Genomic DNA, 27,018 nt, shown 5'->3' on the forward strand with positions numbered 1-27,018 from the left:
GGAGGCATGTTATTACACCAAGATGCATCTGCTGCTCTTCCCCCCTCCCCCCCCCTTCTTTTTTAAAGAACTGACAGGTATGTGCAAGGTCTAATTTTCAGGTAAAATATTTTTATATCGGGAGTGAGACCTATGAAACAGAGATAAATAGGCTTGTGGATAATAGCTCCTTTTGGAATGCAGAGCATTATAGCAGAAAGTAAATCTAGTAAAATCAGATCACCTTACATGAGCGTTACATAATTCAGTGTGGAAAGAATTCTACTAAAAATTCTTTAGTTGGCAAGAGCTACTAATTTTAATCTTAGAATTTTTATTTTCATTTTAGACTTTTCAGAAGATCTGAGGAAATCAAACATAATTTTTGTAGTCGGTAAGTAGGATTCCTAATTTAATTGCTACATTTGAAAATCCCTATGTTCTTTAGTTTTCATTACAAGTATATGATTTCTTTTAGAGTTTAGCAGAACAGTTTGGTAAAGCGTATTTATGCTATAATGGTTGTTTAGTCTTTTGAAAGAGAGTTAGGATTTAATATCATGTTATTAACCTGGGTCTGACCACGCTAACAATAGTTGTGTAAAGCTCAGAGCAGGAGGTACGTTTAAGTGTGAACATATTCAAAATGACCTTAGTTCTTGCGCAGTTAGAGTAGTGCTATGTGGTCTACCACAGCAAAGCTGCCTCACCAGCATTAGTTAAAATGCTAGTCGATTGGACTTTAACTCAGAATTTTAAGGTTTAGGTGAAAAAAAAAAAAATCAAGTCTCTTCACATCTTCATTTGTGAAACAACTTTTGTAAATACAGATTTCAATGTGTGTTATGCACCGTGCATGCTAGTCAGCACACAATGAGGCTTTGCAGGTTCAAGATTTACTTTGTATTTGCTTTCTGGAAGTCCACAGAGGAAAAGCACCACGTTAATACCCGTTATTAAATAAATGTGACTAATGTAATTAGCATAAACTTTTAACAGCCTTTTAAAACAAATTATAACCAGAAGATTTACAAGTTTCAGCTTAAAGCTTGGTACTAGTTACTTGGAAAGAATAATTGCTTTTGCATCAGCAGAATCTTTCAGAACTGCTTTACAATACAGAGCAGGAACACCACATTTCCAAGGACCTAAGGATAGATATGCAAACACAGGTAATTTTACATAAAAGCAAGTCACTTTGTGCATTCTTTTTCCCAAGGAAAAAAAAAAGTTACTTCTGAAATTAGTCATAAATGAATGGAAGTTTCATTCAGAAGGCATCAAAATAACACATTCCAATACCAGCAGGTTGAGTGAGGTGATCCTTCCTCCCTGTTCAGCACGGGCAAGGCTGCATCTGGAATACTATGTCCAGTTCTGGGCTTGCCAGTACAAGACAGGTGATGACTTACTGGAGTGGGTCCAGTGCAGGACCACAAAGATGTTTCAGGTTACAAGAGCATCTTTCATACAAGGAGAGGCTGGGAGAGCTCGGACTCTTCAGCCTGGAGAAGAGAAGGCTCCAGGGGACCTTATCAATATGTATAAATACCTGATGGAGGGGAACAAAGATGAGGAAGCCAGAATCTTCTCAGTATTGCCCAGTGACAGGACAAGAGAAAATGAGGACAACCTAAAAACCATGAAATTCCATCTGAACACAAGAAAACACTTTGTTGTGAGGCTGTTCAAACACTAGAACAGGTTGTCCGGAGAGACTAGAGTCCTGAGCAACCTGCTCTAGGTGATCCTGCTGTAACAAAGGTCTTGGACTAGATGATCCCAGAAGGTTCCTTCCAACCTAAAGCATTTTGTGAAAGGATAACATGTTTATGTGTTGTACTTTTATCTCACCCTATCTTATACCAAATACACATTGACTCAATTTATTGCAAACTTATGGTGGATATTATGTTTGAAAAAGTAAAATTAGGTTGCTGAAGAGTTCATTGGAGACTTTTCTTAAGGGAAAGGTGCACAACACTTAATTTTCAGTCTTTAAGCAAATTATAATTCCATGCTTACTGAAGTACATCTTCCTGCTGTTCACTACAGTGACAAATTTTCATTCTCTCTGCCTCACATATCTTATTGGAAAATTATGTTTGGGTTTAGTACAAACACAGATTTTTAAGAGAGGTGAAGATGCTCAAAGAATTTTGCTTCTGAAATTGTCCTTGGTAAGGCAAATTTTTCATTTACCTCTGGACTGCTTTTTCAAACAGTGGTTTTTAATTTTCATTTATAATTTTTATAGGCCATCTTCCAGTTTAAAACTGAAAACACATCTTCTCCCTATTTATTCCCGCTCTTAAATCCATCTCAGACTTTCTAGTAAATGCTTCGTAGGAATAGAGGAAAATTCTGCTTAACCAAAAGTCTACGTTTTCTTTGTTGAAAATGTTATCATGAAAAGTTTGGCTAAGTCCAAACATGGGTTACTTGTCGACAAGTTATGTAGAATGATTTATACTCTTTCCCAAAGTATCTCCTTCCCCACCCCCCATCCTTCCACCCCTGAAAAAGCTTCCTGAAGCCTGATGTGAAGAGTGAGGGTATATTTTTTCCGGATTTTTTTTTTTTTTTTGTGACCAACATGTGATCTTCACGGTTGCTCATTTGGCTGCAAAATCTTGATTTTACTCCATCTAGGTAGTGAAGGTAGATGGTATTTCCCAGAGACAGATTTCTTGCTGGTGCTAGGTTGGAGTGGCCACAAGTTTTTTTTACTTATGGCCTTTTCAGGCAGGTAAATCTGCCTGAATCACTTGTTGACCCATGTGCACTCCAGGTTTAACATTATACACAGTAGCCAAATGCATACCATTTGCCTAGGTGGTAAAGTTGTCTTACATGTCAGTCAAGAGTGGAAGTCCGATCACTGTGAATTGTACAATGACAAAGGAAAACTTTGAAGAAGCCTCACAGGAGCAGAACAAAACTGTCAGGCTAAGGGGGCAGAAAGGAAAAAAAAAAAAAAAAGGCACTACAAATCCTCAGTGTCTAAGTACTCCATTGCAGTTGACAGTGCTAGAAATGTTCAGCCTACAATACCTTGACTAGAAAGAAAGCCGACAGGATGGGTTGGAGTATGCTGCTGTAGATACTTGAATGAGAAAAACTGTCTCGGTCTCAGGTGTCAGTAGGAATCTTTACTCATTACATAGATATATTCATGAGGAAATAATAAGACACTTATGAAGATGTTTTAAAACCAGAGTTTTAAAGATGCGCATTTGAAGTAGCTTACAAACTAACCGAAATAAGTACACCACCTGCCAGAGCTGACAAATTGAGATACTGTTTATAAGACAAAGGGAAAAAAGCAGACAATTCCCTCCCCCACTAATTTCCTTTGAAAATTGTCCAAAAAGAAAAAAATCTAATTAGCAAAGATTTACATTAGAGCTAATGTAGGAATTAATTGGAATAACAGTCAACTGGGATTAATTAAGGAACAATGTCAATGTTTTATCCAGACAGCAAAGCAGAGACTTAGAACCAGCAAGTCAAAAATATGGGAGATAACAAGGTAATAAAAGAGGCAAAACCAAGTTAAATTTGGCCTGTAAAGTAAAATTCAAGAGAAAAATAAAAAATTAAACAGATGCAAAGATAAATTTGGAGAATGCTGATATTCAAAACATTAATTATTGCCAGTCACTAAAAAAAAAAAAAAAAAAAAAGCCCACCAACCAAAAAACCTTTTTCATCAGAGTAACATGAAAAGTAAAACCTTAACCACAATGAACAATGTATGAAATTATGATTCTTAACCAATGCGGTACTCTACATCACATCCAGAAAATTGTCATACATAACAAAGTTACTGGGAGCATTATCCCTCCCTATCCTCCACAAGAGTTCATAAAACATAGCCATGTTTGGCTTTGGTTGAGGCTGAAACTGAAGCAGAAAGTTTTCAGGAATCTTTCTGCACTTTGGATCAGAGACAAACTCCCTGCTTACTCTTAAATGTAGTATTTAAAACTTTGTCAGTGTAACCAATTTTCTCTGCAAAATCCTTGTCGGACTCTTGTTGATGAACCAAAGCTGATAATGGTTTAAGCTCAATGTAAATAAGACCAGCTTTTCAGCTGACACTCTGAAGATATTATCAACACCTATATTTACAGGTAAAACATTATCAGCTGCAGACACTAGCTTCTTTTGCGCATACAAAAAAAAACCAAACAACCCACAGAGAACACAAAACCCAAACCCCTTTATTTGTCCAAGGTATGTCAGACCTTGAACGACTTGCTCTAACCTTGAATTTAGCCCTGCTTTGAGTAGAGGGTTTTACCAGATGAGATCCCTTCCAACCTAAATTATTCTACAGTACCTGTTTTACATCTCCTTCTACAATCAGATAGGCATAGGACGAGCAGTGCTGATAATTAAAACCCCAGCCAGTCTAAGCGCTAACTCTAGAAGCTGATGAAAGCTGCTTTCTCTGACTTTCCATAAAATGAACTCGTTTTCTTCACGAGGGATGAAAACTCAGTGATGTCCCAGGACATCACATCACTCTGCCAATATGTGCTCCAGGTTGGTTTTCTTTGATTAAAATAATCTTTCAGAAAAAAAAAAAAAATGAGGGTTTTGTGTTGTTATCGTTAAACAACAGCATCAGTCCTATATGGTTTCACTCAGACTAAAATCATACGTGAACAACGGATGAGGTGCTTATTGAGAAGCCTTCAAATGCCATATTCTGAAGCTAAGGCTTATTTTTAGTTGTATAATAATCCAAGTAGCATTGATAGAATTGCCAAACTAATAAAGTCCTTCAAAATCATAGCTTGAATATAGGGATAGCTTGACTAGGGTTATTTTGATTTCAGTTCTGACTTACGAGGTTCCACTGTGCAGCTAGGTTTCCCCTGCAAGCACTTTTCCATGATACAGGGATGATACACATTATGAAAATAAGGTCTAGAAATTGAAACATTTTAAAATGAATGGTGGGACTCTCTTGTAAATCCTGCTGCTGGCATTTTATGTAAGTGTTCATAGCATTTTGGTATATGAAAAACTCATAAGATTTGTCAAGTTTAAAATAGAGACATCCCAGCCTGTCTGTGTGACACTTCTGCTTTATTAATATTTCTGGCAGCAAAGCTGGTTCGTGAACTGCTCACATTGCTTGTTCGTGTCCTTGCTCACTCCCAGTGGCAGTCCCAGCTCCCGCTAGCATCATTAATTCATCTGCTTGTGATGTTGTGCTCTAGGCCAGACCGGTACATTTGAATCACATGCCTAGGCTTGTGGTCTTTCATAGTCTAGGGGGGGATTGGGACATGAGGAAGAGCAGGTGTAAGAGGCTCGATTTCTTAAACTGAGATCTTTCACTGATCTAAGGCAGACTGCGGTTAAACATTCAGAAGTGCTGCTTGGGCAGTTGTCATTTCTCCCTACCCACGGAGACTGCTCTTTTTCTCTGCTTGAAGTGCTCTCTGTGAAGCATTTCTGCATTCAATAATTGGGGAAAGGTGACCACCTAAGTGAGCAGTGCTGCCAGAAAGTTATTTGCCAGAAGATCCCCTTACACAATTTCACAGGCAGCTGAATCAACATAATGGAAGGGAAAACTGCTCTAAGGGAGCACATAGACCTTTTAATCCAGCCTTGTCTACAGAAAAGCAATATGCAGAACTGCATTTAATTTTTATGCTCTGTCTAGTACCCTGGTTCCAGATACTTGCTTACTGTTTGTATCAGAAAGCACAAAGGGACACACAAAGGATTCAGTTTCCAAGAATAATCTTACCGAGTGATACAATGTGCTTAATTCCTGAATCTGCAACTTTTTCTTTTTATGAAGTTAATGAATGAGCTTTAAAGCAAGGTGTACTGCACTTAGCAATACTAGCGTAATACAAAAGCATGCTAACGTTGAACTGCTGGTAGTTCTTCTACATTCTCCTACAGGTCACAGCATACTCATAATTCCTCTGGCCATTTTCTAGGCTTTAACTCTTTATCTTCATGTCATATATGAAAATCAGAAGACAACATGATTAATCTTGAATAGCAAGTTACCGTGAATCAGTCTGTCACTGGTTAATACAAATTTTTTCCAAAATATACATAGGCAGAGTCAAAGATGACAGCATACAGAAAAAAATGACAGTGTTCACAAAGAATCTTATGCCTTCACAACAAAAGTGGGGACATATTTTCCTCCTCCTAACAATTGAGCCATTGGGAAAACTCCACTACCTTTTTCAACCTCTGAATCTTTTTCTGTTTGAAAAACAGCATAACAAATTGCAGTGAAGGCTTCTTAACTGAAAATATCTTTTTGCTATCTTTTGTTATATTTAATATGCAGCTGTTGTTCCTTATAAGCTTTCTTCAATTAAATTATTAAATTTTTCTCTTTTTTTAGAAAGATGCATAGATTTAATAAAGAGACCCTCTAAAAAGAACAAAATGCAAATTTTGCAACACTACAAATTGATTATAAGCCTCATGACTGCAGCGTTAATTTGCTGTTAAAGCTGCTTATGTAGCAGTCCTATGAGTATATACCCTGAGCCAGAAGGAAGTATCCAACGAGTAAGGAAATGCACGTTCTCATTCTTTCCCACCTAAATAGCTCTTTTTCAGTCACATTAAATACTGGCCTTCAGAGGGAGACAAGACATTAACTAATACTTGAACTTTAGGCATGTAAAGTAATACTGGCATAAATGCCGAGTATGTGTTCAGCCCTCAATGCTGATTTTCCTGGGGGCATTCGGCCTCTTCTCAGATAAGGCCAACCAAGAACTGCCATCTCATTTGTTGATAGGAAAGCACAAGACTTTGTAAAGTGAGTCATATACATTTGCCAAGCAGTAGGATGCTTTGCTACTCATCAAATGATACTAGATTAATAGCAGTGGCCATAAAAACTACCATTTTCAGCAGATAATTTATGTAATTATGTCTTTTCCTCTTCAAAGAGCTCAGCGTTTTAATCTCAGTTTTGTTGGAACTCTTCTAATAAAAAAATAAACATGGTCAATTTTAATTAATGTTTTGGAAGCACGGTAATGCTCATTATGGTGTATGCCCTACATAACGGGTCATTCTGACAGCGTTCTCTTTTAAAATACTAACAGATAAAGGTGCTATAGAAACACATCAACTTTTCTGAATATTTATCTGCTAGCTAAAAAAACCAAAAACCGTCCTTGTATTGTTATTTCTAAAAAGAGCTCTAGTTTATTTAGTATATGAAAGGACATTAGGAAATTCCTGTTTTGGCTCTACATTCAGAGGAGAAACAGTTATATAAGAAACAATAAAGTAGTCTTTATTGGTGTTTTTTTCTAATACTGTGTATATACACCAAATAAATAGGATTAAATTACTGCACTGCTAGTATATTCAAGGCCAAGAGAGAATGTGTAAACAAGCACGTGCACACACAAACTTACTAATCTAAAAAACCAAACCAGACCAGAAATAAAATTAATTGCCACTACAGATGTTTAACAGTGTCATTACAGATAATTTGCCTTTAATTTCTCTGTACCTGTTTCTCTGTAGCCACGCTTATTTACTCCTTGTTTTCTTTCAATCAGTACATTTACAAAAGAATCATTTTCTTCTTATTAAAGCAACAGAAAAACAACATGCAACCCACACTAGAAAGAAAAAGAGACTGTGACAAAGATATTTCTAGCTAAAATTGTAGCACAAGTGTGATTCTTACACCATAGGTTGATAATTGTCTTTGTGAAGCTGAAGTAAAAGACTCCAGGTTACAGTAGACAAAACTGTTCCTTTGATGCTACTGCCTTACGACCCAATTTTTATTCGCAGCTACAGTACTCTAATTTCTCTGAAAATTATATGCTTGGAGCAATTATTTCTTAAATTGAATGCAAAAGTTAAAAGAAAGTTTAAGTCAGGAGGAGATGGTGCCAAATTCACTCTATCGTGAACATGTTATTCTTATGTTTGTTCATGTAAATATAAACCAAAAGGAAAATGCTATTTTCTAGCTTCTTAAATCCACATAATAGAGCTGTGTAGTCGTATTTGCAAGTCCCAACAGTTGATAAATGCACAAGTCACATGCTTAAAAAACTTTATTGAAAAGAGGGAGTTCGTGGGGTTTTTTTTAGCCTTGCCTCTTCTTTTGATTTTTGAGCACTGCCTCCTTCCAAGGGTATAATTAGCTCCTACCGCAGTAGGTCTTCTGAATAGATCCATCAAAGATTGTAAAAATGCTTCTACACACCTTGAACTTTCTCCCCAAATCCCGATATTGTCACAACAGAAATTTGCTTTCCCGGCCTCCCCCACCCCCAGCACCAACATGGCCGCTCAGCCCTCCCCACCCGGTTCAGCCCTCATGGGGTGCTCACCTCAGCTCTGCCAACAGCTCTGGAGGCCACAGCCATAGGAGCGGGATCCCCAAGAAGTAGTTTCCAGCAATTTCCATGGACTGCCCGTCTCTCCAGCTGGGCTAGGGTGGCTGCTGCTGCTCAGCGAGTGGCCGAAGAGGCATTTGGCATTTTACAGGGTCAGCCTTCGGGGTGAGGAGGAAAAAGCAGCCACCTCCATTGAGGAGGTGGGACAGGGCAATGTCAGCACCTGCACAGCCAGGAGGTGTCCAGAGCCTCTGAGACAGCCCCAGAAGAAGGGCACTTGCCAGAGAGGCATCCAAGAGAGGCAGAGTTTTGGGACTCTTGAGGTGGTGGCAGCCCTCCTTCCAAAGGAAGCAGGAATGCTTGAGGTGCCATTTCTAACAGGAGGACACCTGCAGCATTTGCCTGAGTCACTGCCCCTCCCCTCCCGCCCTCTCTGTCTCCCCACAGGCCCCCGGGAGATGCCAGCACCCAGCCTGCAGCTGTGGTGAGCTGGGGGCCAGCCACAGCTGCCTTCCCTTCAGCCTGTGGAAAAATCACTTGAGCAGCTCACCTGAGTGCCCTGTCAGCTGAGGCTGCCCTTCATCCCTCTGGTTGCATGACTCTGGGCCTGGTTCAGATATGGTTTTCCAGCTCCTGACTGAGGACATTTGTGGATGTAGAAGAGCAGGTGGTGGCAAGGTCTCCATATGCCCGTCATTGCTGAGCACTTTATTCTCCCATTTGCCTGCAGCATGCATGAAGAGCAAGCCAGTACCGCAGCTGCAGGGAGCGGCATGACCGAGCCTTCATCAGCATTTAGCAGCTTCAATACCTGGCTCTCGGTTATCAGCAGACATACTAGCATGAGAGCTTTCCAGCTCAAACGGAAAGGGCGAAAGCACAGTGAAATTTTGCTCTTGTGTTTACCACGGTGCAAAAGGGTTTAGTTACTGTACACCCATGTGCATCCCACAGAACAGAGGCAGGTTTCACCATCTCTTTGCCTATACCTTTCCATTCCATAAATGGGGGCAAAATATTTCCCTCACAAGGATGCAGTGAACATTTTTTTGCTAATATCTGTTGCAGCTATCAAGCTGAACATATACTGAGTCAAATGCCCTTCCCCACTGGCTGGCTGTTTCGTATTTTCCCTATACATGGTAATGGTGTTTTACGAACAGGTTCTCTTCTGCAAGAGATTTCACACTGTTGTCACTCCTTCAACTTTGGTACACATTTTTGAGGTAGCAGTGTAGTGTGTGAGAAGGGAAGTATATGACTTGTTTACTGTATAGAGTGTCTTTGAAAAAAAAAAATTGCAAAATAGGCAGTCTCATCAATTTCTTCCCATTTTCTTGGTTGCTGTAGTTTGAGAAAAGGCAGATATTTATTCTTTTCTAATTCTAGATATTTTTCCCTCGCAAAGGTGGCCCTGGCTCTGGCAAAGGTAGCCAATGTGAACAGTTTGCCAAGAAATATGGATTTACTCACCTGTCCACTGGTGACCTTCTCGAAAATGAATTATCATCATTATCAGAGAGAAGTAAATTGATCAAAGACATCATGGAATGTGGTGAACCTGTGCCTGGCGTAAGCGACAGTTTTATTTGGGGTCCTAATGGTTAAACAAAGGCAGTGGTGGGTAGATTGTCTAAAAGGGTGGAAATAAGAGACTAGAGGTGATGATTCCCACTTAAGTAAAATTAATCTGGAACTTGAAGGAGAAGTTTTCTCATTGCCAGATCTGTGGCACTTCTTTCCCCTTTCTCTGCCAGTATTTCTCTACGTTTCAGACTCACTTAAGCAACAAATTAGTCATGAAATACAGTGAGACAGATGCTGCACTATGCATTGCAAAATGTAAGAATAAGTACAGGAAACAGAAACTTTATGTCCATTTTATAGCTTCACATTTCAGATTCAGAGCTGGTCCTCCTGGCAGCTATTCTAATTTACAATACCTGCGGCAGTTCCCTGCAGAGCTGGCTGACATCCCAGTGTAGCTGGACTGCAGTTTAATGGAGACTATGAAGACAGAGTATGTTGTTCTCAGCTGGACTTGACTTTTACAGGGCTGGTCCGCAGCTGCAACTCTTGGTGGGTCTTCAGCAAGTGCAGCTAGACCATATGATGTGTTTGTTAATGAAAGATACTGGGAAGTGCTGCTCAGGGGAAACTAAAAGCTGTGCTGAGGCGTGATTTTGATTGCTTTGCTCTTCAGTGCGTTTGGTCAGATGGGTCTCTCATCACTTTCCATGTAATATAATGATATCAATGACACAGCAAAACGCAATCAGATTGGAAAATGCTGCAGCAGTACTCCAAAGTTTCACAAGTATTAACATAAATTTTGAAACTATGAAATATTCCCAGCTATCTAGAGGACACTTTGGGAACTCTTGGATGGGTTGCAACACTAGATTTGTGTAGCATAGCTGGTCCTGAGAGAAGAAAAAGTAGGGTGCCTTGCTACCTGCAGGACAAAACCACCTGCATTCACAGGACCTGCTTTTAGCAGAACAAGGCAGTTCTTAAGGGTATAGGACTAAAGTCAGTGTAACAAACAAAGGTATTAATCTTTCTTATTAATTAACCGAGTAATTCCCTTTCTTTCCAATGCAGGGTATTGTCCTAGAGCTACTGAAGGAAGCCATGGTTTCCAGGTTAGGGGACACAAAAGGATTCCTGATCGATGGGTATCCCCGGGAGCTGAAAGAAGCAGAAGAGTTTGAGAGCAAGGTGACCATATCATTGTAATGCTGTTATAACGCTTATTAAGATACGACTGTACTTCTGATGCTGCTTGGGTCTCCATCTTTAGCTGATTGCAAGGGGGACGTGTAAAGAGCCAATACAAGAGTGTTGTGCTGCTGATCGCTGAAACTTTGGCACCCCGTCAGTATAGCAACTCCAGCTCTTGCCCTCACCTACACAGACTCTCTAATACCAGGAGAAGTAAAGGTTGATTTTACCCAAATTTAATGTAAACCAGGAACAATTCACATTTAGTGGAAAGCACCATTTTTGGAACCAGTTTTCTAATTCTAGTGGATGGCTGCTGTACTTCTGATGAAAAATCTCATCAAGCACTGTTTGATGTAGGTTCATGAAAGCATGTATCTTCACAGTTAATACCTCTTACCGTTGAGCCAGCTCTGCTAAAGCTTGCTCCCACTTTGAAACAGGAAAACACAGATTAAATTTTTGTGATGAGTTACAGGTGGCATAGACATAAAAAGAGCATTTTGCAAGTGACTGCGTGGCAGTTCAGAGCGTTATCAATTTCCTCAGTATGTGCTGAGACCTACTGAGAAGTCTGAGCTGTACATTTCTCAATCTGCAGAGAATACTTTATAAAAGCCCTGTGAATGAATTTGCCGGGGTTTAGGAGAAAAGAAGTGGTGAACTAGGGGAAATAGTTAAGTATATATTACAGTCCACAAATGTCCTATACAAGTTTGAAAGGTAATAGAACTTTAGTGAATAATCTGTTTTTTCCCTGAACCTTTAGCTGCTTTATTTAGCTGATTACCACAAAAGCCAAGGAAGATTTAGGCATCAGAAGCTGGACAAAATAATAGGCAATAGGGTTTGCTATAGAAGCCATTCACAGAAATGTTGATCTGTTAGTTCCTTTACTAAAATACCACAGTATTAAAAAGACATTGGAGATTTCTTTCATTTTGTGTAGAAGGAGGAACTATTTCAGCAGTGCAGCTTTTCTGGCATGGGTATGTGTCATGTCCTGTGAACACTAGTGTATGCTATAAAGTAGGACTTAGAGATTGGAGTGTCCTGGACTGAGGCATGGCCAGGCAAACAAGTCTTGATGCATCCAGTGCAAAAGCAGATCCCCTTTCAGTTCCCGTAGACATTGTAGCAGCAAAAGATCCTGGAGTCCTGAGCTGCCTTTGACATTTGGATTAAAATACAAGGACCCCAAGCGGTAATTTTGAATGTGCTAAGTCATCCTTATTGTATCCATGTATCCACCTCAGTTTTCACAGGGTGAACTTGGCTGGCTGTAAGCTGCTCGGTAAGCCTGTGAAGTTTTTTTAAATGAGTCATTATTAAGATAAAGCTTTCCAGTTCTTTATACAGGGCGATGAGAAGTTCTTCCTACATTATAATTGAATGAAAAGAGGTGGACATCAGGCTTTATTAATTAACGGCAGCAAACTGCAAATGAATAATGCTACACATCTACATGATGTGTGAAAAGCATTATAATTGTTAACAAAAAGCTGTTCTATTTAGAAAGCATCGGGAATAGTGTTTATACTTAAAAGCCTGACAGCCCTAAATAAAATTAACTATGTAGAAAAAGCTGCTTCTTTGGCCAGTTTTGCCCAATTCATTTCTATGATATAATTGTACTTTTACCTAGCCATAATTCTAGAGAAGCACATGTCTCTCTTCCCTCCTCGGTCTTTCTGCCAGGTGAGAAGTAGAAAACAACATTAAATTATAAGTTCCACATTACCAGGTGGAAGATACCCAATAAGACAGAGTAAAGACCCAATACATTAGGCTCGTTTGGCTTTCTGCAGATGTCCCCACAGCAGGTGTTATTTAAGCTAAATTCTGTCAGGAAACCAGTAATTTTAAAAAAAACCCAAACAACAGTTTGCTGTAATATCCAATCGGGGCATTACTTTTACTTTTTGCAGTTTTTAACTCAGAAGAATGACATTTCTGTATTGTTTTAAATTCCAGAGAACAGCAACATTGAAGCTTTTAAGAGCGCCACATAGATTTTTTCAAAAGCAAATCAGACCCGGTCTGTCAAACCAGATACTATTATTTGATCCTACCAGTCAGTAGACTCCTTCATATCCTCATTGTAAGGTGATGACATAACTGATGAAAGGAAACATTCCTCATTTATTGTATTGTAATTTAGAACAGGCCATGGAATTCCTCCTGTGGAGCTCAGAGGAAACAACTTCTCACCATCCTAGTCCAATTATACAAAAAGGACATTTGTTTTAATCATTGATTAAGCCCACATCTTTTTTAACTTCTGATCTAAGTCTCTTGCACTGTTAAAACTGCCTTGTTGGCTTTTTTAATCCCTAAACCCAATACTGCTGCTGCTAATAGCATTAAAGTTTTCTGAGCTGTGTGGAAAAAATGGATGGATAGAAGCCTGTCATTGAACTGTCTGATATAATCCCTTGACTTCAGCTGTCTCTTAGAAAGTCATTAAGGTAGCAGAAAGGTGAACATAATCCAGACATAGTCAGTCAAATGCAGAAGGCTGAACATGACATATTTACCTTTAGAATATTTCTTCCTTTAAGGGCTGTCAACAAAGGTAGCAATGGCAATTTCCATATATCAGTCATTCAGACTTTCTTTGCTGTGACCATGGTAAAATCATGAATTTCTAATGGTCACTAGTGTGAAGAACAGTCGTCTTTTCTCAAGACTTCTCACTCTTTCCTAAGAGGTGTTCTCCAAATCCCTGTTAGAAAGGGAAGGAGTGAGAAAAAGCCTGAGAGCATCATTGAAGAATTTAATACCTCTCTGCATGGAAAAATTACCACATTACTTTTCTCTGATCCTGTAACACCTTCATTTTACTTGATAGAGTGAGGTTTATCCCCTTAGACTCAGCCCAACAGTTGTTGCTCGGACAAAACCTTGTGTCGGAGCGAGCTGTGCTTGAGCAGAGTGCATGACAGTCATGACAGTGTATTGCAAGATTTATGCTAAATGACACGCATATTTTTCAGCATCTCGGGGAAAGAACGATGGGGATTTGTGTTTAGAACTTTTGGTTCTCTCCTAAAATATTATAAAGAACATTTTGCTCTTTCTTGCCAGTTCTTTTTCACCCATAAAATACCTACTATCAAATGTAGATAGAGACAATTATTTACTATCTTTGCCAAGGTCTGGGAATAAAAATAAATAAATCCATATTTATTTTGTTTATAGAAACGGGCAGACTCTCCCTTACAACTAGTTTGGCACCATCCAAAAAGCACCAAGTGGTGGGCTTCTCATAGAATTCAGAAATTACTCACCAATTTGAAAATGCAGAGAAATTTATGACATCCTTCTGTTATGCCATGGGTAGTAATGATGTAGAGTTACACTGCAAATATTGACATAAAATAGTCCGTGACATAAAGTAATTCACAGGATGTATTCCTGTGAATACGTCCAATAACAAGCATTTGATGGTGTCCCTGAGCCTGTCTGTTGCTACTCATTTCCGTTTCAAGTGGGCACACTTTAATTTGGACATTTTCCTCTATTGCCTCTTGAAATTATAAGCTATAGTTTACTGCTCCCTGGATGAAAATATGCTCTTCACAGATTGAACAAAGCAAAGGCTAAAAAATTAACTGTTTCGAGCATTCCATGAGTCCAGTGCTGTTTGCGTCAAGCTTTTATCAAACTGCAAATAATGAACAAACTGACTATCTTCAGTCCAAGTAGCCAGAATTTTTCAGATCATATCTCTTTTTCTCTGTATGTGTGGAGCCCAGTCAAGCACAGCCTTGATCCTCAATACTGGGATCTCTAAGTGCTGCTACAATAAGAGGTGTTTGTTAATAAGCATAATTTCTGCATAGACAAATACGAAAGTAATTTGCTAATAAATTCCTTGATGACTCTTATGGTAGCATTTGGTTTTAAAGTTATCCAAACAAAATCAGTTTTACCAAGCTAGTGGTTTGAATTCGTATTGTTTTCCTTTGTCTCTAGATTGGGGAACCAAAACTTGTGTTCTGCCTGGACTGCTCTGCAGAAACCATGAGCAGTCGCCTTCTGATGAGAAATCAGAGCAGTCCGCACTCTGATAATGCCGAAACCATCAAGGAAGGAATCGAAAGCTATTACCAAGCATCAAAACCTGTGATTGCATACTATGAAAGGAAGACACGGTTATGCAAGGTAAATTGCTTGACCTTTTGAATTAAATTATTGCTTTTTACTTCCATTATATGAGCAATATTTGGAAAATACTGACAGGACACGATTTATGAACTGTATGAGTTTCTGCACTTCGCAGTTTGTTCTTATCTTACACTTCCCTGGTTTATTTTCAGCTTCTACAAACTTTTGAGTTCCACAATGCAATTTGAAAGAATAAAAACACAGATTTATCTTGAGTCTGAGAACATATCCTGAATTACTACCTCATCTGTATAGAATCTCTTATTAAACATTAATGCTGGAAAGCTTTTCTTTAAGTATTAGGATTTATTTCTCTATAAGGGCTTTCAGAGTTAGGATGAAAGATTATGTTAATCCAAAGCCCTTTAGTTAAATTTACAAAACTGACAGTGTATATCCTGAAATAAAACAGACATGAGTAACAGAAAGATCTTTCTGCTGCAACAAATGACATAGTTATATTAATTTCAATGAATTCCCTCAGTTTACACCTGCTGAGGATGTGATATTTAAAACATTCTTTTTATTCTATAATCAATACTTTACAGAGAAGCAAGAAAAGTTCCATCAGTGCAATTAACTGATGTATATGCTGGCACATCTGTAAACTCATTTACGTGGGATGTTTATATTTCTGTTTATATATTTCTCTGCTCCATCGTGGCAAACTATCCCTTATGTTCACCTATAGAGATCCTTCTTGTTCTAAAAGGGAAAGTATCCAATAATAGTTTCTGGAAATATTATGGGAGCTTTTTTCTAAAGGCTGTAGCAAACATGCAAATCACATATCCCAAACCTTTCTCCTCTGCAAAGTTCCCAGGAGAGAAACATGCAGCTAATTTATGCACCCATGTCCTGACCTGAGAACAGAGTAAATGACATAGTCCTGAGAAAAATGATACTCAAAGGGAAAGTCCTGATTTATGTCCTTTGCTAACCCCACGGTAAGTGGACAGAAGGCAAACTCCAGAGTGGCAGAAAAAAAATCCCCAATTACTTTTCTTTTTTAAGCTTAAGAACGATTATCTGGTTTTATTTATATTTCCTTTGACGAGCTACCTTGCCAACATTGCAAGGATGCATCTAATTAAGAGTTCAGTACAATACACAATACACCAACACAGTGCAATGCAAAGGAAAACAGAGCTCCCTGTATCTCTAAGATCTTATTTCAGTGAGTTGTGCCTACCCCAGTGTTTCCCTTTTTGAAGCATCAGGGAAGTGACAGCCCCAAAGGGAATGAAAATACACTCAATACTTTCACACAGATTTTGCATTCATGGTCTGCCTTATTTCACTTGATGTGGAATCTCCTTGTCCTTCCTTAATACTTCTGCTGCAAGTTTCTGCTATGCAATCTATGCAATGGCAAAACATGCAGTCTTGTCTTGAAAGCTTATAGCTCATTAGCTCCTTAAGGGACTTGCCTAGCCTATGGGTCAGAACTGGATATGTGCTTTGCACTCTTTTATCATTAGTTTTTGGGGGAACTGACATTGTGCGTTTGCTTCTTAGAAAATATTCGTGCATTGCTGGAACAGTGTGTACACTGTTTTTCTTACACTGTCTGTACAGTGTCTGTACTTGCTTCTGATGAATGTAGGTGTTCAACGTACTTCCGTCTTCTGGATGGAACTATTGGGTCTGAAAGTTCTGTAAAATCAGCTTTATAAACATTACCATGTCAAATGTCCTTTTAAGGTTGAAAAACATGTTCTGTTTTTCTTGAACACAGGTACTTTGTATTGAAATGTCTACCCCATCGACTTTTTACTGAACTGATAAAATACACCTCTGCTATCAAAGATGTGATTCCATTATGGACTTAAGTAAAGTAGGGAGATGCCCCCTCCCCAACCATTATGATGTAGACAAGTACATGTTCAGTTATTTATCAGCATTTAGAGAACATTGCCAAAATACTCAGCAGATGTAGGCTTTTAGAATTAATCCTCCCAGGCTGTCCTTGTCACCCTCAGCCAGCCTCGGGTACAAGCCTGCAGACCTGGTGCCTCTACAGCAAGGAGCAGAAGCCAATATAGTTTTCATACAAGAAGCACGTTAACGTTTTATTGTTCATGGGTGAGAGAACTGATTTTTTTTTAACCAAGTGATGTTGAACAGTTGTGGGAATCCATTTTAAAGTTTACTCTGCACCTACAGTCAAAGTGGAAAAGTAGGTCTGGGCACTTTTTTGCCCAGGGCAATTGACTGCAATAGCTATTCTGATCCAAATATTCCCTATCTGTTCTGCAGTGGACAGTGCAGGAATAAAAAAAAAAAAAATCCATTTTGGAAATACACTAAATACTGTGAAACAAAGTAATTTCTTTTCTGGAAGGAATGCTTGTTTAGGAAATTTTTCTAGGCAATTTTCCTGGATAAGTGAACTCAAAGAGTTTCATCCCATCTGATTTGGTGAATGACACAAGTCAAGCATAGTGCCTGGCATAGCGGCATCCTTCCAGTGCCCAGTCCTGCTTTGAGCAGGAGGCTGGACTAGATGATCCACTGAGGTTCTTTCCAACCTGTATTATTATCCTGTAAATGCACATCTTACAAACCTAAACATTATTTGGCTCAACAATTTGCAGAACAAAGACAAAGCAAAAACAGTTAAGGTGGTCAACAGCTGTTTTGAAACAAAGAGAACTAGCTAACACAAAATGTGTAACTGTTAGCTGTGTGGGAAATTAAGAGAAAATAGACATTTAGGTTTACAGTTTTAAAACTATTTTAGCGGTGAATATGTTTAGGCTGCATGTGCTGAAGAAAGCAGAGAGTAAGGGGGGAAGTTTGCAATTCCCAGGACACAGGGTTAGTTTCTTATTTATAGCAACATATTTTACAGACTGCTAAGCACTGACATGAGCAGCCACTCTGATGTTCTCTGAACGAAGAAAGGAAATTCAGGTGGAAAGCAGAAAAACTATCAGTAATACTGACTGCAATTTTTTTTTGTGTGGGCTAGGCTAAAATAGTCCTTGTTTTTTGTTATTTGTAGTATCATACACATAGACAGAAGACTGAGACTTTACCTAGAGGCAGTCTAACATGTTTAATCTTTTTCTTCCTGATTTTTATTATAACACCGCATGGTTTCAGCTTTGGGAATCTGTTCATTCCTAAGTGGGTTTTATTACTCTCCAGCATTGACCAATGCTGGTTGAAGATGTTGATGCTCCCATTAAGATGCTGCTGCCTCTATAATTCTGCTCACTGAAAGAACTGTGTATACGTTTTCTAATCCATTTCACGCAAAGGCACCAAAGTTAATTTACAAGTGTTGATTCGAAGACTCCTTAAAATAAATGATCTCATCTACATTAATGGATTTTTTAAAATAATCCATGGACTGTCATGTAAATACAGACCAGAGGCTTGTGTACTCCTTTTCTCAGGCAAAGCTGGTGGGATCCAATAGCTTCAGGGAAGTGATGCCTTCCTTACCTGAAGGTGCTGTTTGCAGATCCAAATCAGTCTGTGATCCCAGGATAAGCGATGGCCATAGCATCTGAAGAGAAGCTATTTAAGAGAGGAAGAGAAGAAGGCTCTAAAAGAATCTTTAGTTGCCTTCTTCTGGAAAGTTATTCCTGCCCAGGCTTGTTATTTCAACAGATGCAGCTCTTCAGTGGAAGGCCCATGTGAGCTTTATGTCCCTTGAGATGCCAGCCATGCACTTTCTTAAGAATTCAGAGGAGTGGATGCTGAGATTTTAAGAGGAATATTAGAGTCTAAATCCCACCTAACTGCCATGAAGACTCAGCATTAACCTTTTCTAGCTTATTGCAATGTGTGACTAAGCACGACTAATAATTGTAGGTGAAACGGTGTTTAATTGTATAAGTGATAATGTCTTGTAGGGCTTAACTGTAGCACCCAGTCCCTGCTTTGCCACAGAAAAGAAAATAAAAATTGTTAAATAGACTTCTTTAACAAGAAAATAGGGTTGGCATATTGGTATTATTTGATTTCTCCATTTTCAGTGTATTTAGGGCTAGACAAAGTTTTCCACAGATTGGGAACAGCACATGGCAACAGTGCTACGTGTTTAACTTGTCCCATCCAGCCTAAAAGTTTTCAGTCCTGAAACAGGCATATTATATGCAAATGTAAAATTCAGTCCTGGGCATAAGGCCAGCAGAAGGTCTGGTGTGGGAATTAGATGTTGGATGAGCACTCAGTGGAGGAGGAACTGATCTGTCATGACATATCAAGGCGTGCTTGAGACTATGTTGAAAAGGACCTGGGGGTGTTGGTTGACAGCCGCCTGAACATGAGCCAGCAGTGTGCTCAGGTGGCCAAGAGGGCCAATGGCATCCTGTCTTGTATCAGGAATAGTGTGGCCAGCAGGACCAGGGAGGTGATCGTGCCCCTGTACTCGGCACTGGTGAGGCTGCACCTCGAGTACTGTGTTCAGTTTTGGGCCCCTCACTACAAGAAAGACATCGAGGTGCTGGAGCGTGTCCAGAGGAGGGGAACGAAGTTGGTGAAGGGTCTGGAGCACAAGTCTTGTGAGGAGCGGCTGAGGGAGCTGGGGTTGTTTAGTCTGGAGAAGAGGAGGCTGAGGGGAGACCTTATTGCTCTCTCCAACTACCTGAAAGGAGGCTGTAGCCAGGTGGGGGTCGGTCTCTTCTCCCTAGTAACAAGCGATAGGACAAGAGGAAACAGCCTCAAGCTGCGCCAGGGGAAGTTTAGGTTGGATATTAGGAAAAACTTCTTCACCGAAAGGGTAGTCAGGCATTGGAACAGGCTGCCCAGGGAAGTGGTTGAGTCTCCATCCCTGGAGGTATTTAAAAGACAGGTAGACATGGTGCTTGAGGACATGGTTTAGTGGTGGACTTGGCAGTGATAGGTTAACGGTTGGACTCGATGATCTTAAGGGTCTTTTCCAACCTTAACGATTCTATGTTGTCAAATTAGCTTTCTCATTCTCTGCATTGGAACGGGTGTTACGGGACGGATGGACGGAGCCTAATAAACACACTAGAGACAGAAAAAAACCTCGAGTCTGACCTAGCTTCCTCTGCAGTCATTAGGAATTCTCTTTGCTTTACTTGCACAGAAGAGACAAAGGTAAACGGTTGTAACAGCATTCCCATTTTAATCAATGAGAATTTTACGACCTTCTCTAAACCTGGAGTTATTGTGCATAGGTGCATTCATAAATGACTAATATGATATTTGGAAATGGAACATTTTTCCATTCTGCTGACCTCTGAACAAGAACAGGGACCTAATGAAGCTGCCAAAGATCAGGACCCGGTTTGAAATTTCCCTTTGACTAAGATTACCTGTCAGTGTTTCTGCTCAGCAATAGAAGCGCGAGGCATGCACAAAGGGTGGAAAATTTGGGTGCAGATGAAACATCTGTGAACCTGACAGGAATAAATAATGGTGATCCTTCCAGCCACCCAGCTGAGATGAAGAACTGTGATATAAGTCATGAGGATGTATTTACAAGGGAAGATAAACTGGCTGAAGAATGAAGGGCAAAGAATGACAGTGTCTTCTGCTCACTTTTCTGCTAAGGCATTAATTTTCTAAATTGTGTTCTGGAAGGTAAAGTTGTTGTAACAGTAAGTTAGAAATTTTCCAATTAATTTTTAAAAAATCATGTTTTGGGGATATAGTTTAATATTCCATAATTTCTTTCATATTCAGTTAGAGAACACCCACCTGCCGCTAAGGACAGCAAGTGGGTGCTTTTTAACAAAGTCCTCATACTGGAAATGCAAGGACTGAAAGCCCTACTCACAAAAACAACAGTTGCAAGCTGCCTGATTCTGTGGGAATCAGATGTTTCAGATGAATGGTATTAACCAAAATGCGCTGTGGTAGTTGTAGTAAGCAGGTAGATACTGTTGGTTTTAAATTTATTTCTCATTAATTTCCAAGGCAGCTGCACAGAAAAGTGCATCTGAAAATTTAGTAGGCACCTACTTGTGTTTTAACGTGGCTAAATGTGAATACCTTTGAATATATGGCCCTCTGTCAATTGAGAAGAAAGGGAGAAAAAAAGTGATTGTTTTTAATATCTGACTCATCCTTTAAAGCTTTTTTCAAGTGACAGTATGTAGGAGGGAAATAAGTAATGAAGAGCAATGCATTGGTAGTCAAGCAAGACAAAACTGATCCTACCCAGCTAACGTAAGACACCTAGCAGGTGTCTTAGATACCAGTTCCCTATTCAAAGCCATCTGAGGAAAAGGGGCATGAGTGTAACAAATAAGGTAGGCAGTCCAGAGCAGAGGATTTTCAAGGATGTCCAAAAACCTTCACTATTTCAGATCACACACTATGGAAGCTTAGCCTACAAAGTTCAACAAAAATGCATTTCTTTTCCTTCCTTTTCCTTTTCCTTTTCCTTTTCCTTTTCCTTTTCCTTTTCCTTTTCCTTTTCCTTTTCCTTTTCCTTTTCCTTTTCCTTTTCCTTTTCCTTTTCCTTTTCCTTTTCCTTTCTTTTTTTTCCTTCTTTTTTCACAGTGTTGTTCTACTGTTTCTAAAATCAGTTGAAGTCACATGCTGGGTAAGCAGTAGTTATTAGATTCTTATCACAAACATTTTCCAGAACCATTATGAAAGAAGGAGTGACCATCCACCCTCTCACGATCTTCCACTTCTGAGCCTTCTTGTGCCGATCCCCTGTTAGAGGTTTCTCCAGGGAGGGGCAAATGTGTACTTTTCCCTTTAGAGAAGGGGTAATCAATGGTAGAAGTGATAGCAGGTACGTAATTTATTTCTGTTTTTTGAAAGGTTGTCAGAGAATCATTAACCCTGGTAGGTAAGTAGGTGGGGAACAAAGGAACAAGTGTTTCTGTGTCATCCCCCTTGGTGGCTTGTGACCCATTAGATGAGACACCAGTCTAGAAAGATACATCAGAAACATTAGTAGGTGATTATAGATGAAACACGATGGAAAATTCATGCCAAATGTGAATAGGTATCGGGGCAGCATGTTTCCACTGGATTCCCAGACAGCTTGATCCATTGCTGTGAGAACCAGGTACTGCAATGTCTCAAAGAGGTTTTTAACACTCTTTTTAATGACAAAGATATAAAAGTTAGTGACAACACAGCTGAGCTTGACTGGCCTTCCATAAGAAGCTTCTAACTAGTGAGTTTATTCCAGAGTCTCGTCTGTCTTTCTGAAAAGGGTGGTCCTCAGCCATCCTCTCTACAGACAGTCGGTTTTTCTCAGTGGCAGTATACGTTTAAGGTTCTAAATCCCAAAACCTACAAGAAATGGAGACTTGATAACAGAAAATGTAATTGGCTGATTTTAATGCCAAAAGGAGCAACATTGTACTATGAAGATGGTTACTCCAGTCATTTTTCATATGAGCTCATTAAATTTCTCTGTATTTGAAGTTACCTAAAGCCATAGTGGCATTTCAAAACTGGAAGCACTGTGGAAAACTGTATCTGGATCTTGCTTTTATGAGGAGACAGTAGCCTTGAATAACCTGGAAAACAGTCCTAATGTATGAGCTTTGTTATAATATGAGAAAGAGAAATACACAATTTTCTCTCCTGGAGCTGCAGAGAGTGTCATTGAGTTACTGTGGTACTAGCTGTGAATTATTGTCACATTAAGTTAGTTTTGTGCCACTACTTTAAGTTCGTTTTATGAATTGTACCTTTGTTATTTAGGAGGCCAGCATTGGAAGCACTGGGGCTGTCATTAGTCATGCTCATCCATATTTTACTGTGACTGTTAGGAAGGCGGCGTTCCAGCCAGTCATAAAGGGTGGCAATTTCCACGCTCACAAACCTCATTCTTCATCACAACTGCCTACATCTAGACTTGAGTATCAGTCCCAGTTCTAGAAGAGGTCGCCAAAAAGCCAATGGCAATCAGCTGTGCTGATTAGGTTAGATTGGTTATCCAGTGCAGATGTATTTATGGAATAAAGAGATAATAAAAATACATATTAAGACAAGAGAGCTTTGAAATGGCTGTGGCCTTCACCCTGTGTGAAGTATGTTTCCTGTGGGATAGCCATATGAAAATAGGTGTCTTGGCAGTTGAGACGGACAAAACAAGCTGCTTTATAGCAGCTGAGATGGGAGTTGCTAGTTTTATTCTAACTGGAGATGGCAGGCATTTGGTCCAGAATGGTTCACCATTCCCCTCTTCTCTTTGCTACTAGTAAGTAAGCCCCTCCTAAACCCTTTGTTTCTGTGGCATAGAAAGCTTCTGAAAGACATGCAGCCCTTGTCTGAGAACTGACCTTTCTGAGGCACCACCTGCTGCTTCACACACTATTCCAGCATGTGTGTACTTCAGCATGATATAATGCAGCAATGTCAGCAAACACCAATGTGACACAGAGCAAGGGAAGCAAGAGAACCGTGCTTCTGAAAGCTTACCAGGAGGGGAGAGGGTAGTTCAGCTCAGACTGTGAGATAGGCTTGCGGTGAGTCCAAGGGGACTGAACCCAGTCAGGCATGGCTCCTTAAAGGTTGGCCAGGCCAGTCATTTCCAGTGCTGGAACTGCTGTGTGTGGAGGCAGACTGCCTGCGTGTGCCAGCGCTTCCCACAGGATGCAACAAGGGACCAAACTTTGCAACATCGGTGGATGCCACCAAGAGCGAAGCCAAGCTGTGGAGTGTGAATGCAATCCCTTGCTGGATCTCTGCAAGGAGCAGCTGCTGACTCCCACACAAGACTTAGCACCGAGGGACTTAAATGTACATGGAGTGCAGTCAGACTGTACAGGAGCTGGCTGCCAGCCAACACCGTATCTGAGAATAATTTCATGGCCTATTTTAAAAAGGCATTTTTTGGAATTTGAAATTCCTTTTATTCGCCTGCAAAACAAAGAGGTGGCAGAAAGTATGATGGTCAGGAATGTCCCCATGAAACATATAATTGTCTGGCATCCTAATCAGCAACGTGGAGATGAAAATGCAGCACATACATAGTTCAGAAAAACAGGCTTTAGCAAAGTTGTCATGGGTCCAGTTCAGTGTGTGCAAACTCCGTGGTATGCATGCATGAAAGACTACGCATGGAGAAGCAGAGAGGAAGCTTGCTTTTGAGTAGGGAATCAAGGCTCTCACCAGGCATTTGAGAGGAACTGAATAATCATCAGGTGCAATCTCCGTGGTGTACACAGCCAGCAGGAAAGCCGCTTCTGTCACTACTGTGACGGCAGAAGATAGCTCTCCTTCCTCAAGTAATGACCTGCACAACACTCACTGCATGGGACGGACGTGAAACTCATGGCTCAGAAAAGCTCAGTGCTACTTACGTTTTCTAGGGAATACACAGAAGTATTACTGGCTAAAAACATCATACCTCTCTGCTAAAATGCAGCTCTCTCTTCCTCAGCACAGGAGAATAAATTGGTCTTGTTTTTGCTGAAGACCAGTCATGAAAAATACACTTGAGCAGCCTGGACAACCTGTGGCCAACACAGAATCTTTGGGGTGTTTAAGAAAAAAATGTCTTCAATGAAAGGGAGTTCTTGCACAACAAAACCAGTGCCTCTGTAAAACATGCGTTGCCCAAAGGTCGTCATAAAACCAGAACCAGTTCGCCAAGCTTGCAAATACCAATGTGCAGAAACACACAACCTTGCTAAGTTACTGCCATTTGCAGGCTTTTAGGTCAGTCACAGCATTACACTTTTGATGACAAGAAACAAATGAACAAGTCAGTGCTATTCATCTCATTAATGGTATGATATCGAAGATATTCTATTAGGTTTCTTTTGGAGTTTCTAAAAATCTTTTGAAACTGTTCTGTGTATCAAAAGTGTAACGTTACGTTAAAACATGAGTACTTAGGAGAAGCTTAAGCTCCCTCACTTGACTAAGGTACTTTGCTCCAGACGATGGAGCCTACAGAATCTTCTCGCATAAATCTGTGGAAACACAGTGAATAATTTGGTTTATGGAAGCTGCTGCTCTACATTAGCATACTTATAACATGAAACAGAACAACTTCTATTTTATATTGGACCAGGTTTTTGTGCCAGTGTTTAGATTCTGAGATAATTCTTTGTCACGTAATCAAGACTAATGTTTTTTGCCTGCTTCACAGGTTGATGCAGAAGGAACACAGGAGGATGTTTTTCTGGAAGTCTGCAAGACAATGGACTCTTTTCTGAAAGAGGAGGAGGCAGCATTTTCTTTTTCAACAGAAATGCAGTAAGGGTGTGTACGCAGCCTCGCCTCACGTGCACGTGACAGTCGTGGTTAAAATGCTGTTCAAAGCAATACTGCTTTCTTGAGAGGCATCTGGAATTTGTGCATGTGGTATGTTATCTTAGGTGAAATCTTTTTTCTCTGTTCTGACAATACACTCAATAGAAAGTGGTCTGTATGCTAACTCTGCACCAAGAACTATGTATTGTTTTATCGGGTGTTTGCTCTTCACGGGTTAAAAGCAGCATGGTGAACAGCAGCTCTGGTTTGTATTTCATGGTCTCATACATTTGATTGGAAGCCAGACGGCGCCTGGCCAGCAGTGAGCTCTTCAACCACATCATTCACCATTTAGCATATTAACTTTAAGATTACTGCGTACAAGTTCCCCATTGGTTATGATTTTAATTAACAGTATTAATTTTTGTGGTATCACTTAGCTTGTTCTTGGGTTTTAGTGACTGAAGTCTATTCTCTGTTACATGCAGCTGTAAGACAGCTGGAATTAGTCAAGCTAGAAGTTAAAATAAACTTTTCACACATCCCCCGAACACGATTACAACAAGCAGCAGAAAGATTAATTGAAGGTGAAGATACGGTTGAATATTGTGGAAGTCCGTCAATCCGTTATCTTGGAGCAGACACCATTTTTGAGACAGCCTTGTCTTCTGCTGGGAATCGTAGGGTATTATAAATGACGACTTCCCAGTTTTGTGAGCTGAGGTGAACACAATGATTGTATTGTGTAGTTAAATGTGCAATCCAGTAATGATCCATATTAACAGCAGTTTTACTATTATTAATTAGTCTACTTATAAAGTTGACTATGAGCCAGAATGTATGAAGGTGTCTTTAAATCATACTTCGGCAGCATTTCAAATGCAAAATTCAGATCATCATCTGTTGTCTTGTACTGGCATTGCCAAAACTTTTTTTGGGGGGGGGGAGGGGGGGGAGAGAGAAAAAAAGGAGAAAAAAAAAAAAAAAGGGGAAATGTCAGGGATTCTTTTTGATTCATATTGCTTGCATCTTTAGTAAGCCATTTATCTGTAATATCTGCAAAAATGTCTGTAAAAATCATATCGCATTTCCATTAGGTTAACCAAAATATTGTGGAGTTTCTTTGGTATTCTGATAGCTAAATAAAAGCTTATTTGACATTCCTGTAAAGTAATTGCATCCTCTTACTGGAACTACTGGAAGAATTCACAGTTGAAGTGGGTTGCATGATTGCTCTTGCTGTCAAAGTTGTACTTTCTGCGGCAGATTTGTATTTTTAAAGTTACCTTTCTTGTAATGAAGACATAATACAAATAAAACGTACAAAAATGAGGAGTAATGATTTCTGTTACAGTATATGTGGGTTTAATCCTTTTTAAAGCACAGTACATGACTTGAAAATATAGCTCAAATCAGCATGCTTACAGAATATGTCCTTTCTCCATTCAGGGCGGATTCTTCTGTTTCCTTTTCTTCCTTGGCATTTGCCCTGTAAACGCTAATTCAATTATTTTTTAAGGGACTGTTTTAGATATGTTCTTATCCTTCATATCCTGGATGTTCCTTCTGTCCTGGGTCCTTTTACAGCCTACATTTTACCTCTGATGCTCTAGGA

General features: G+C 39.7%; 1 protein-coding gene across 1 annotated transcript in view; it reads left to right on the top strand.

Annotated features, from left to right (window-relative positions):
* AK5 (adenylate kinase 5) overlaps positions 1–26,735 on the top strand; it is a 97,844-nt gene extending 71,109 nt beyond the window's left edge. The window contains exons 10-14 of the mRNA XM_087730924.1: positions 329–373; positions 9,760–9,923; positions 10,956–11,072; positions 15,054–15,242; positions 25,300–26,735. Coding sequence (XP_087587050.1) covers positions 329–373; positions 9,760–9,923; positions 10,956–11,072; positions 15,054–15,242; positions 25,300–25,410 — 626 coding nt within the window. The 3' untranslated portion in view covers positions 25,411–26,735. The remainder of the gene's footprint in view (positions 1–328; positions 374–9,759; positions 9,924–10,955; positions 11,073–15,053; positions 15,243–25,299) is intronic.
* Positions 26,736–27,018: the final 283 nt, after the last annotated feature.

This window comes from Nipponia nippon, unplaced genomic scaffold (assembly GCF_047370975.1).
Source record: "Nipponia nippon isolate SJK-2023a ecotype South Korea unplaced genomic scaffold, ASM4737097v1 scaffold_5, whole genome shotgun sequence".
Classification (NCBI taxonomy): domain Eukaryota; kingdom Metazoa; phylum Chordata; class Aves; order Pelecaniformes; family Threskiornithidae; genus Nipponia; species Nipponia nippon.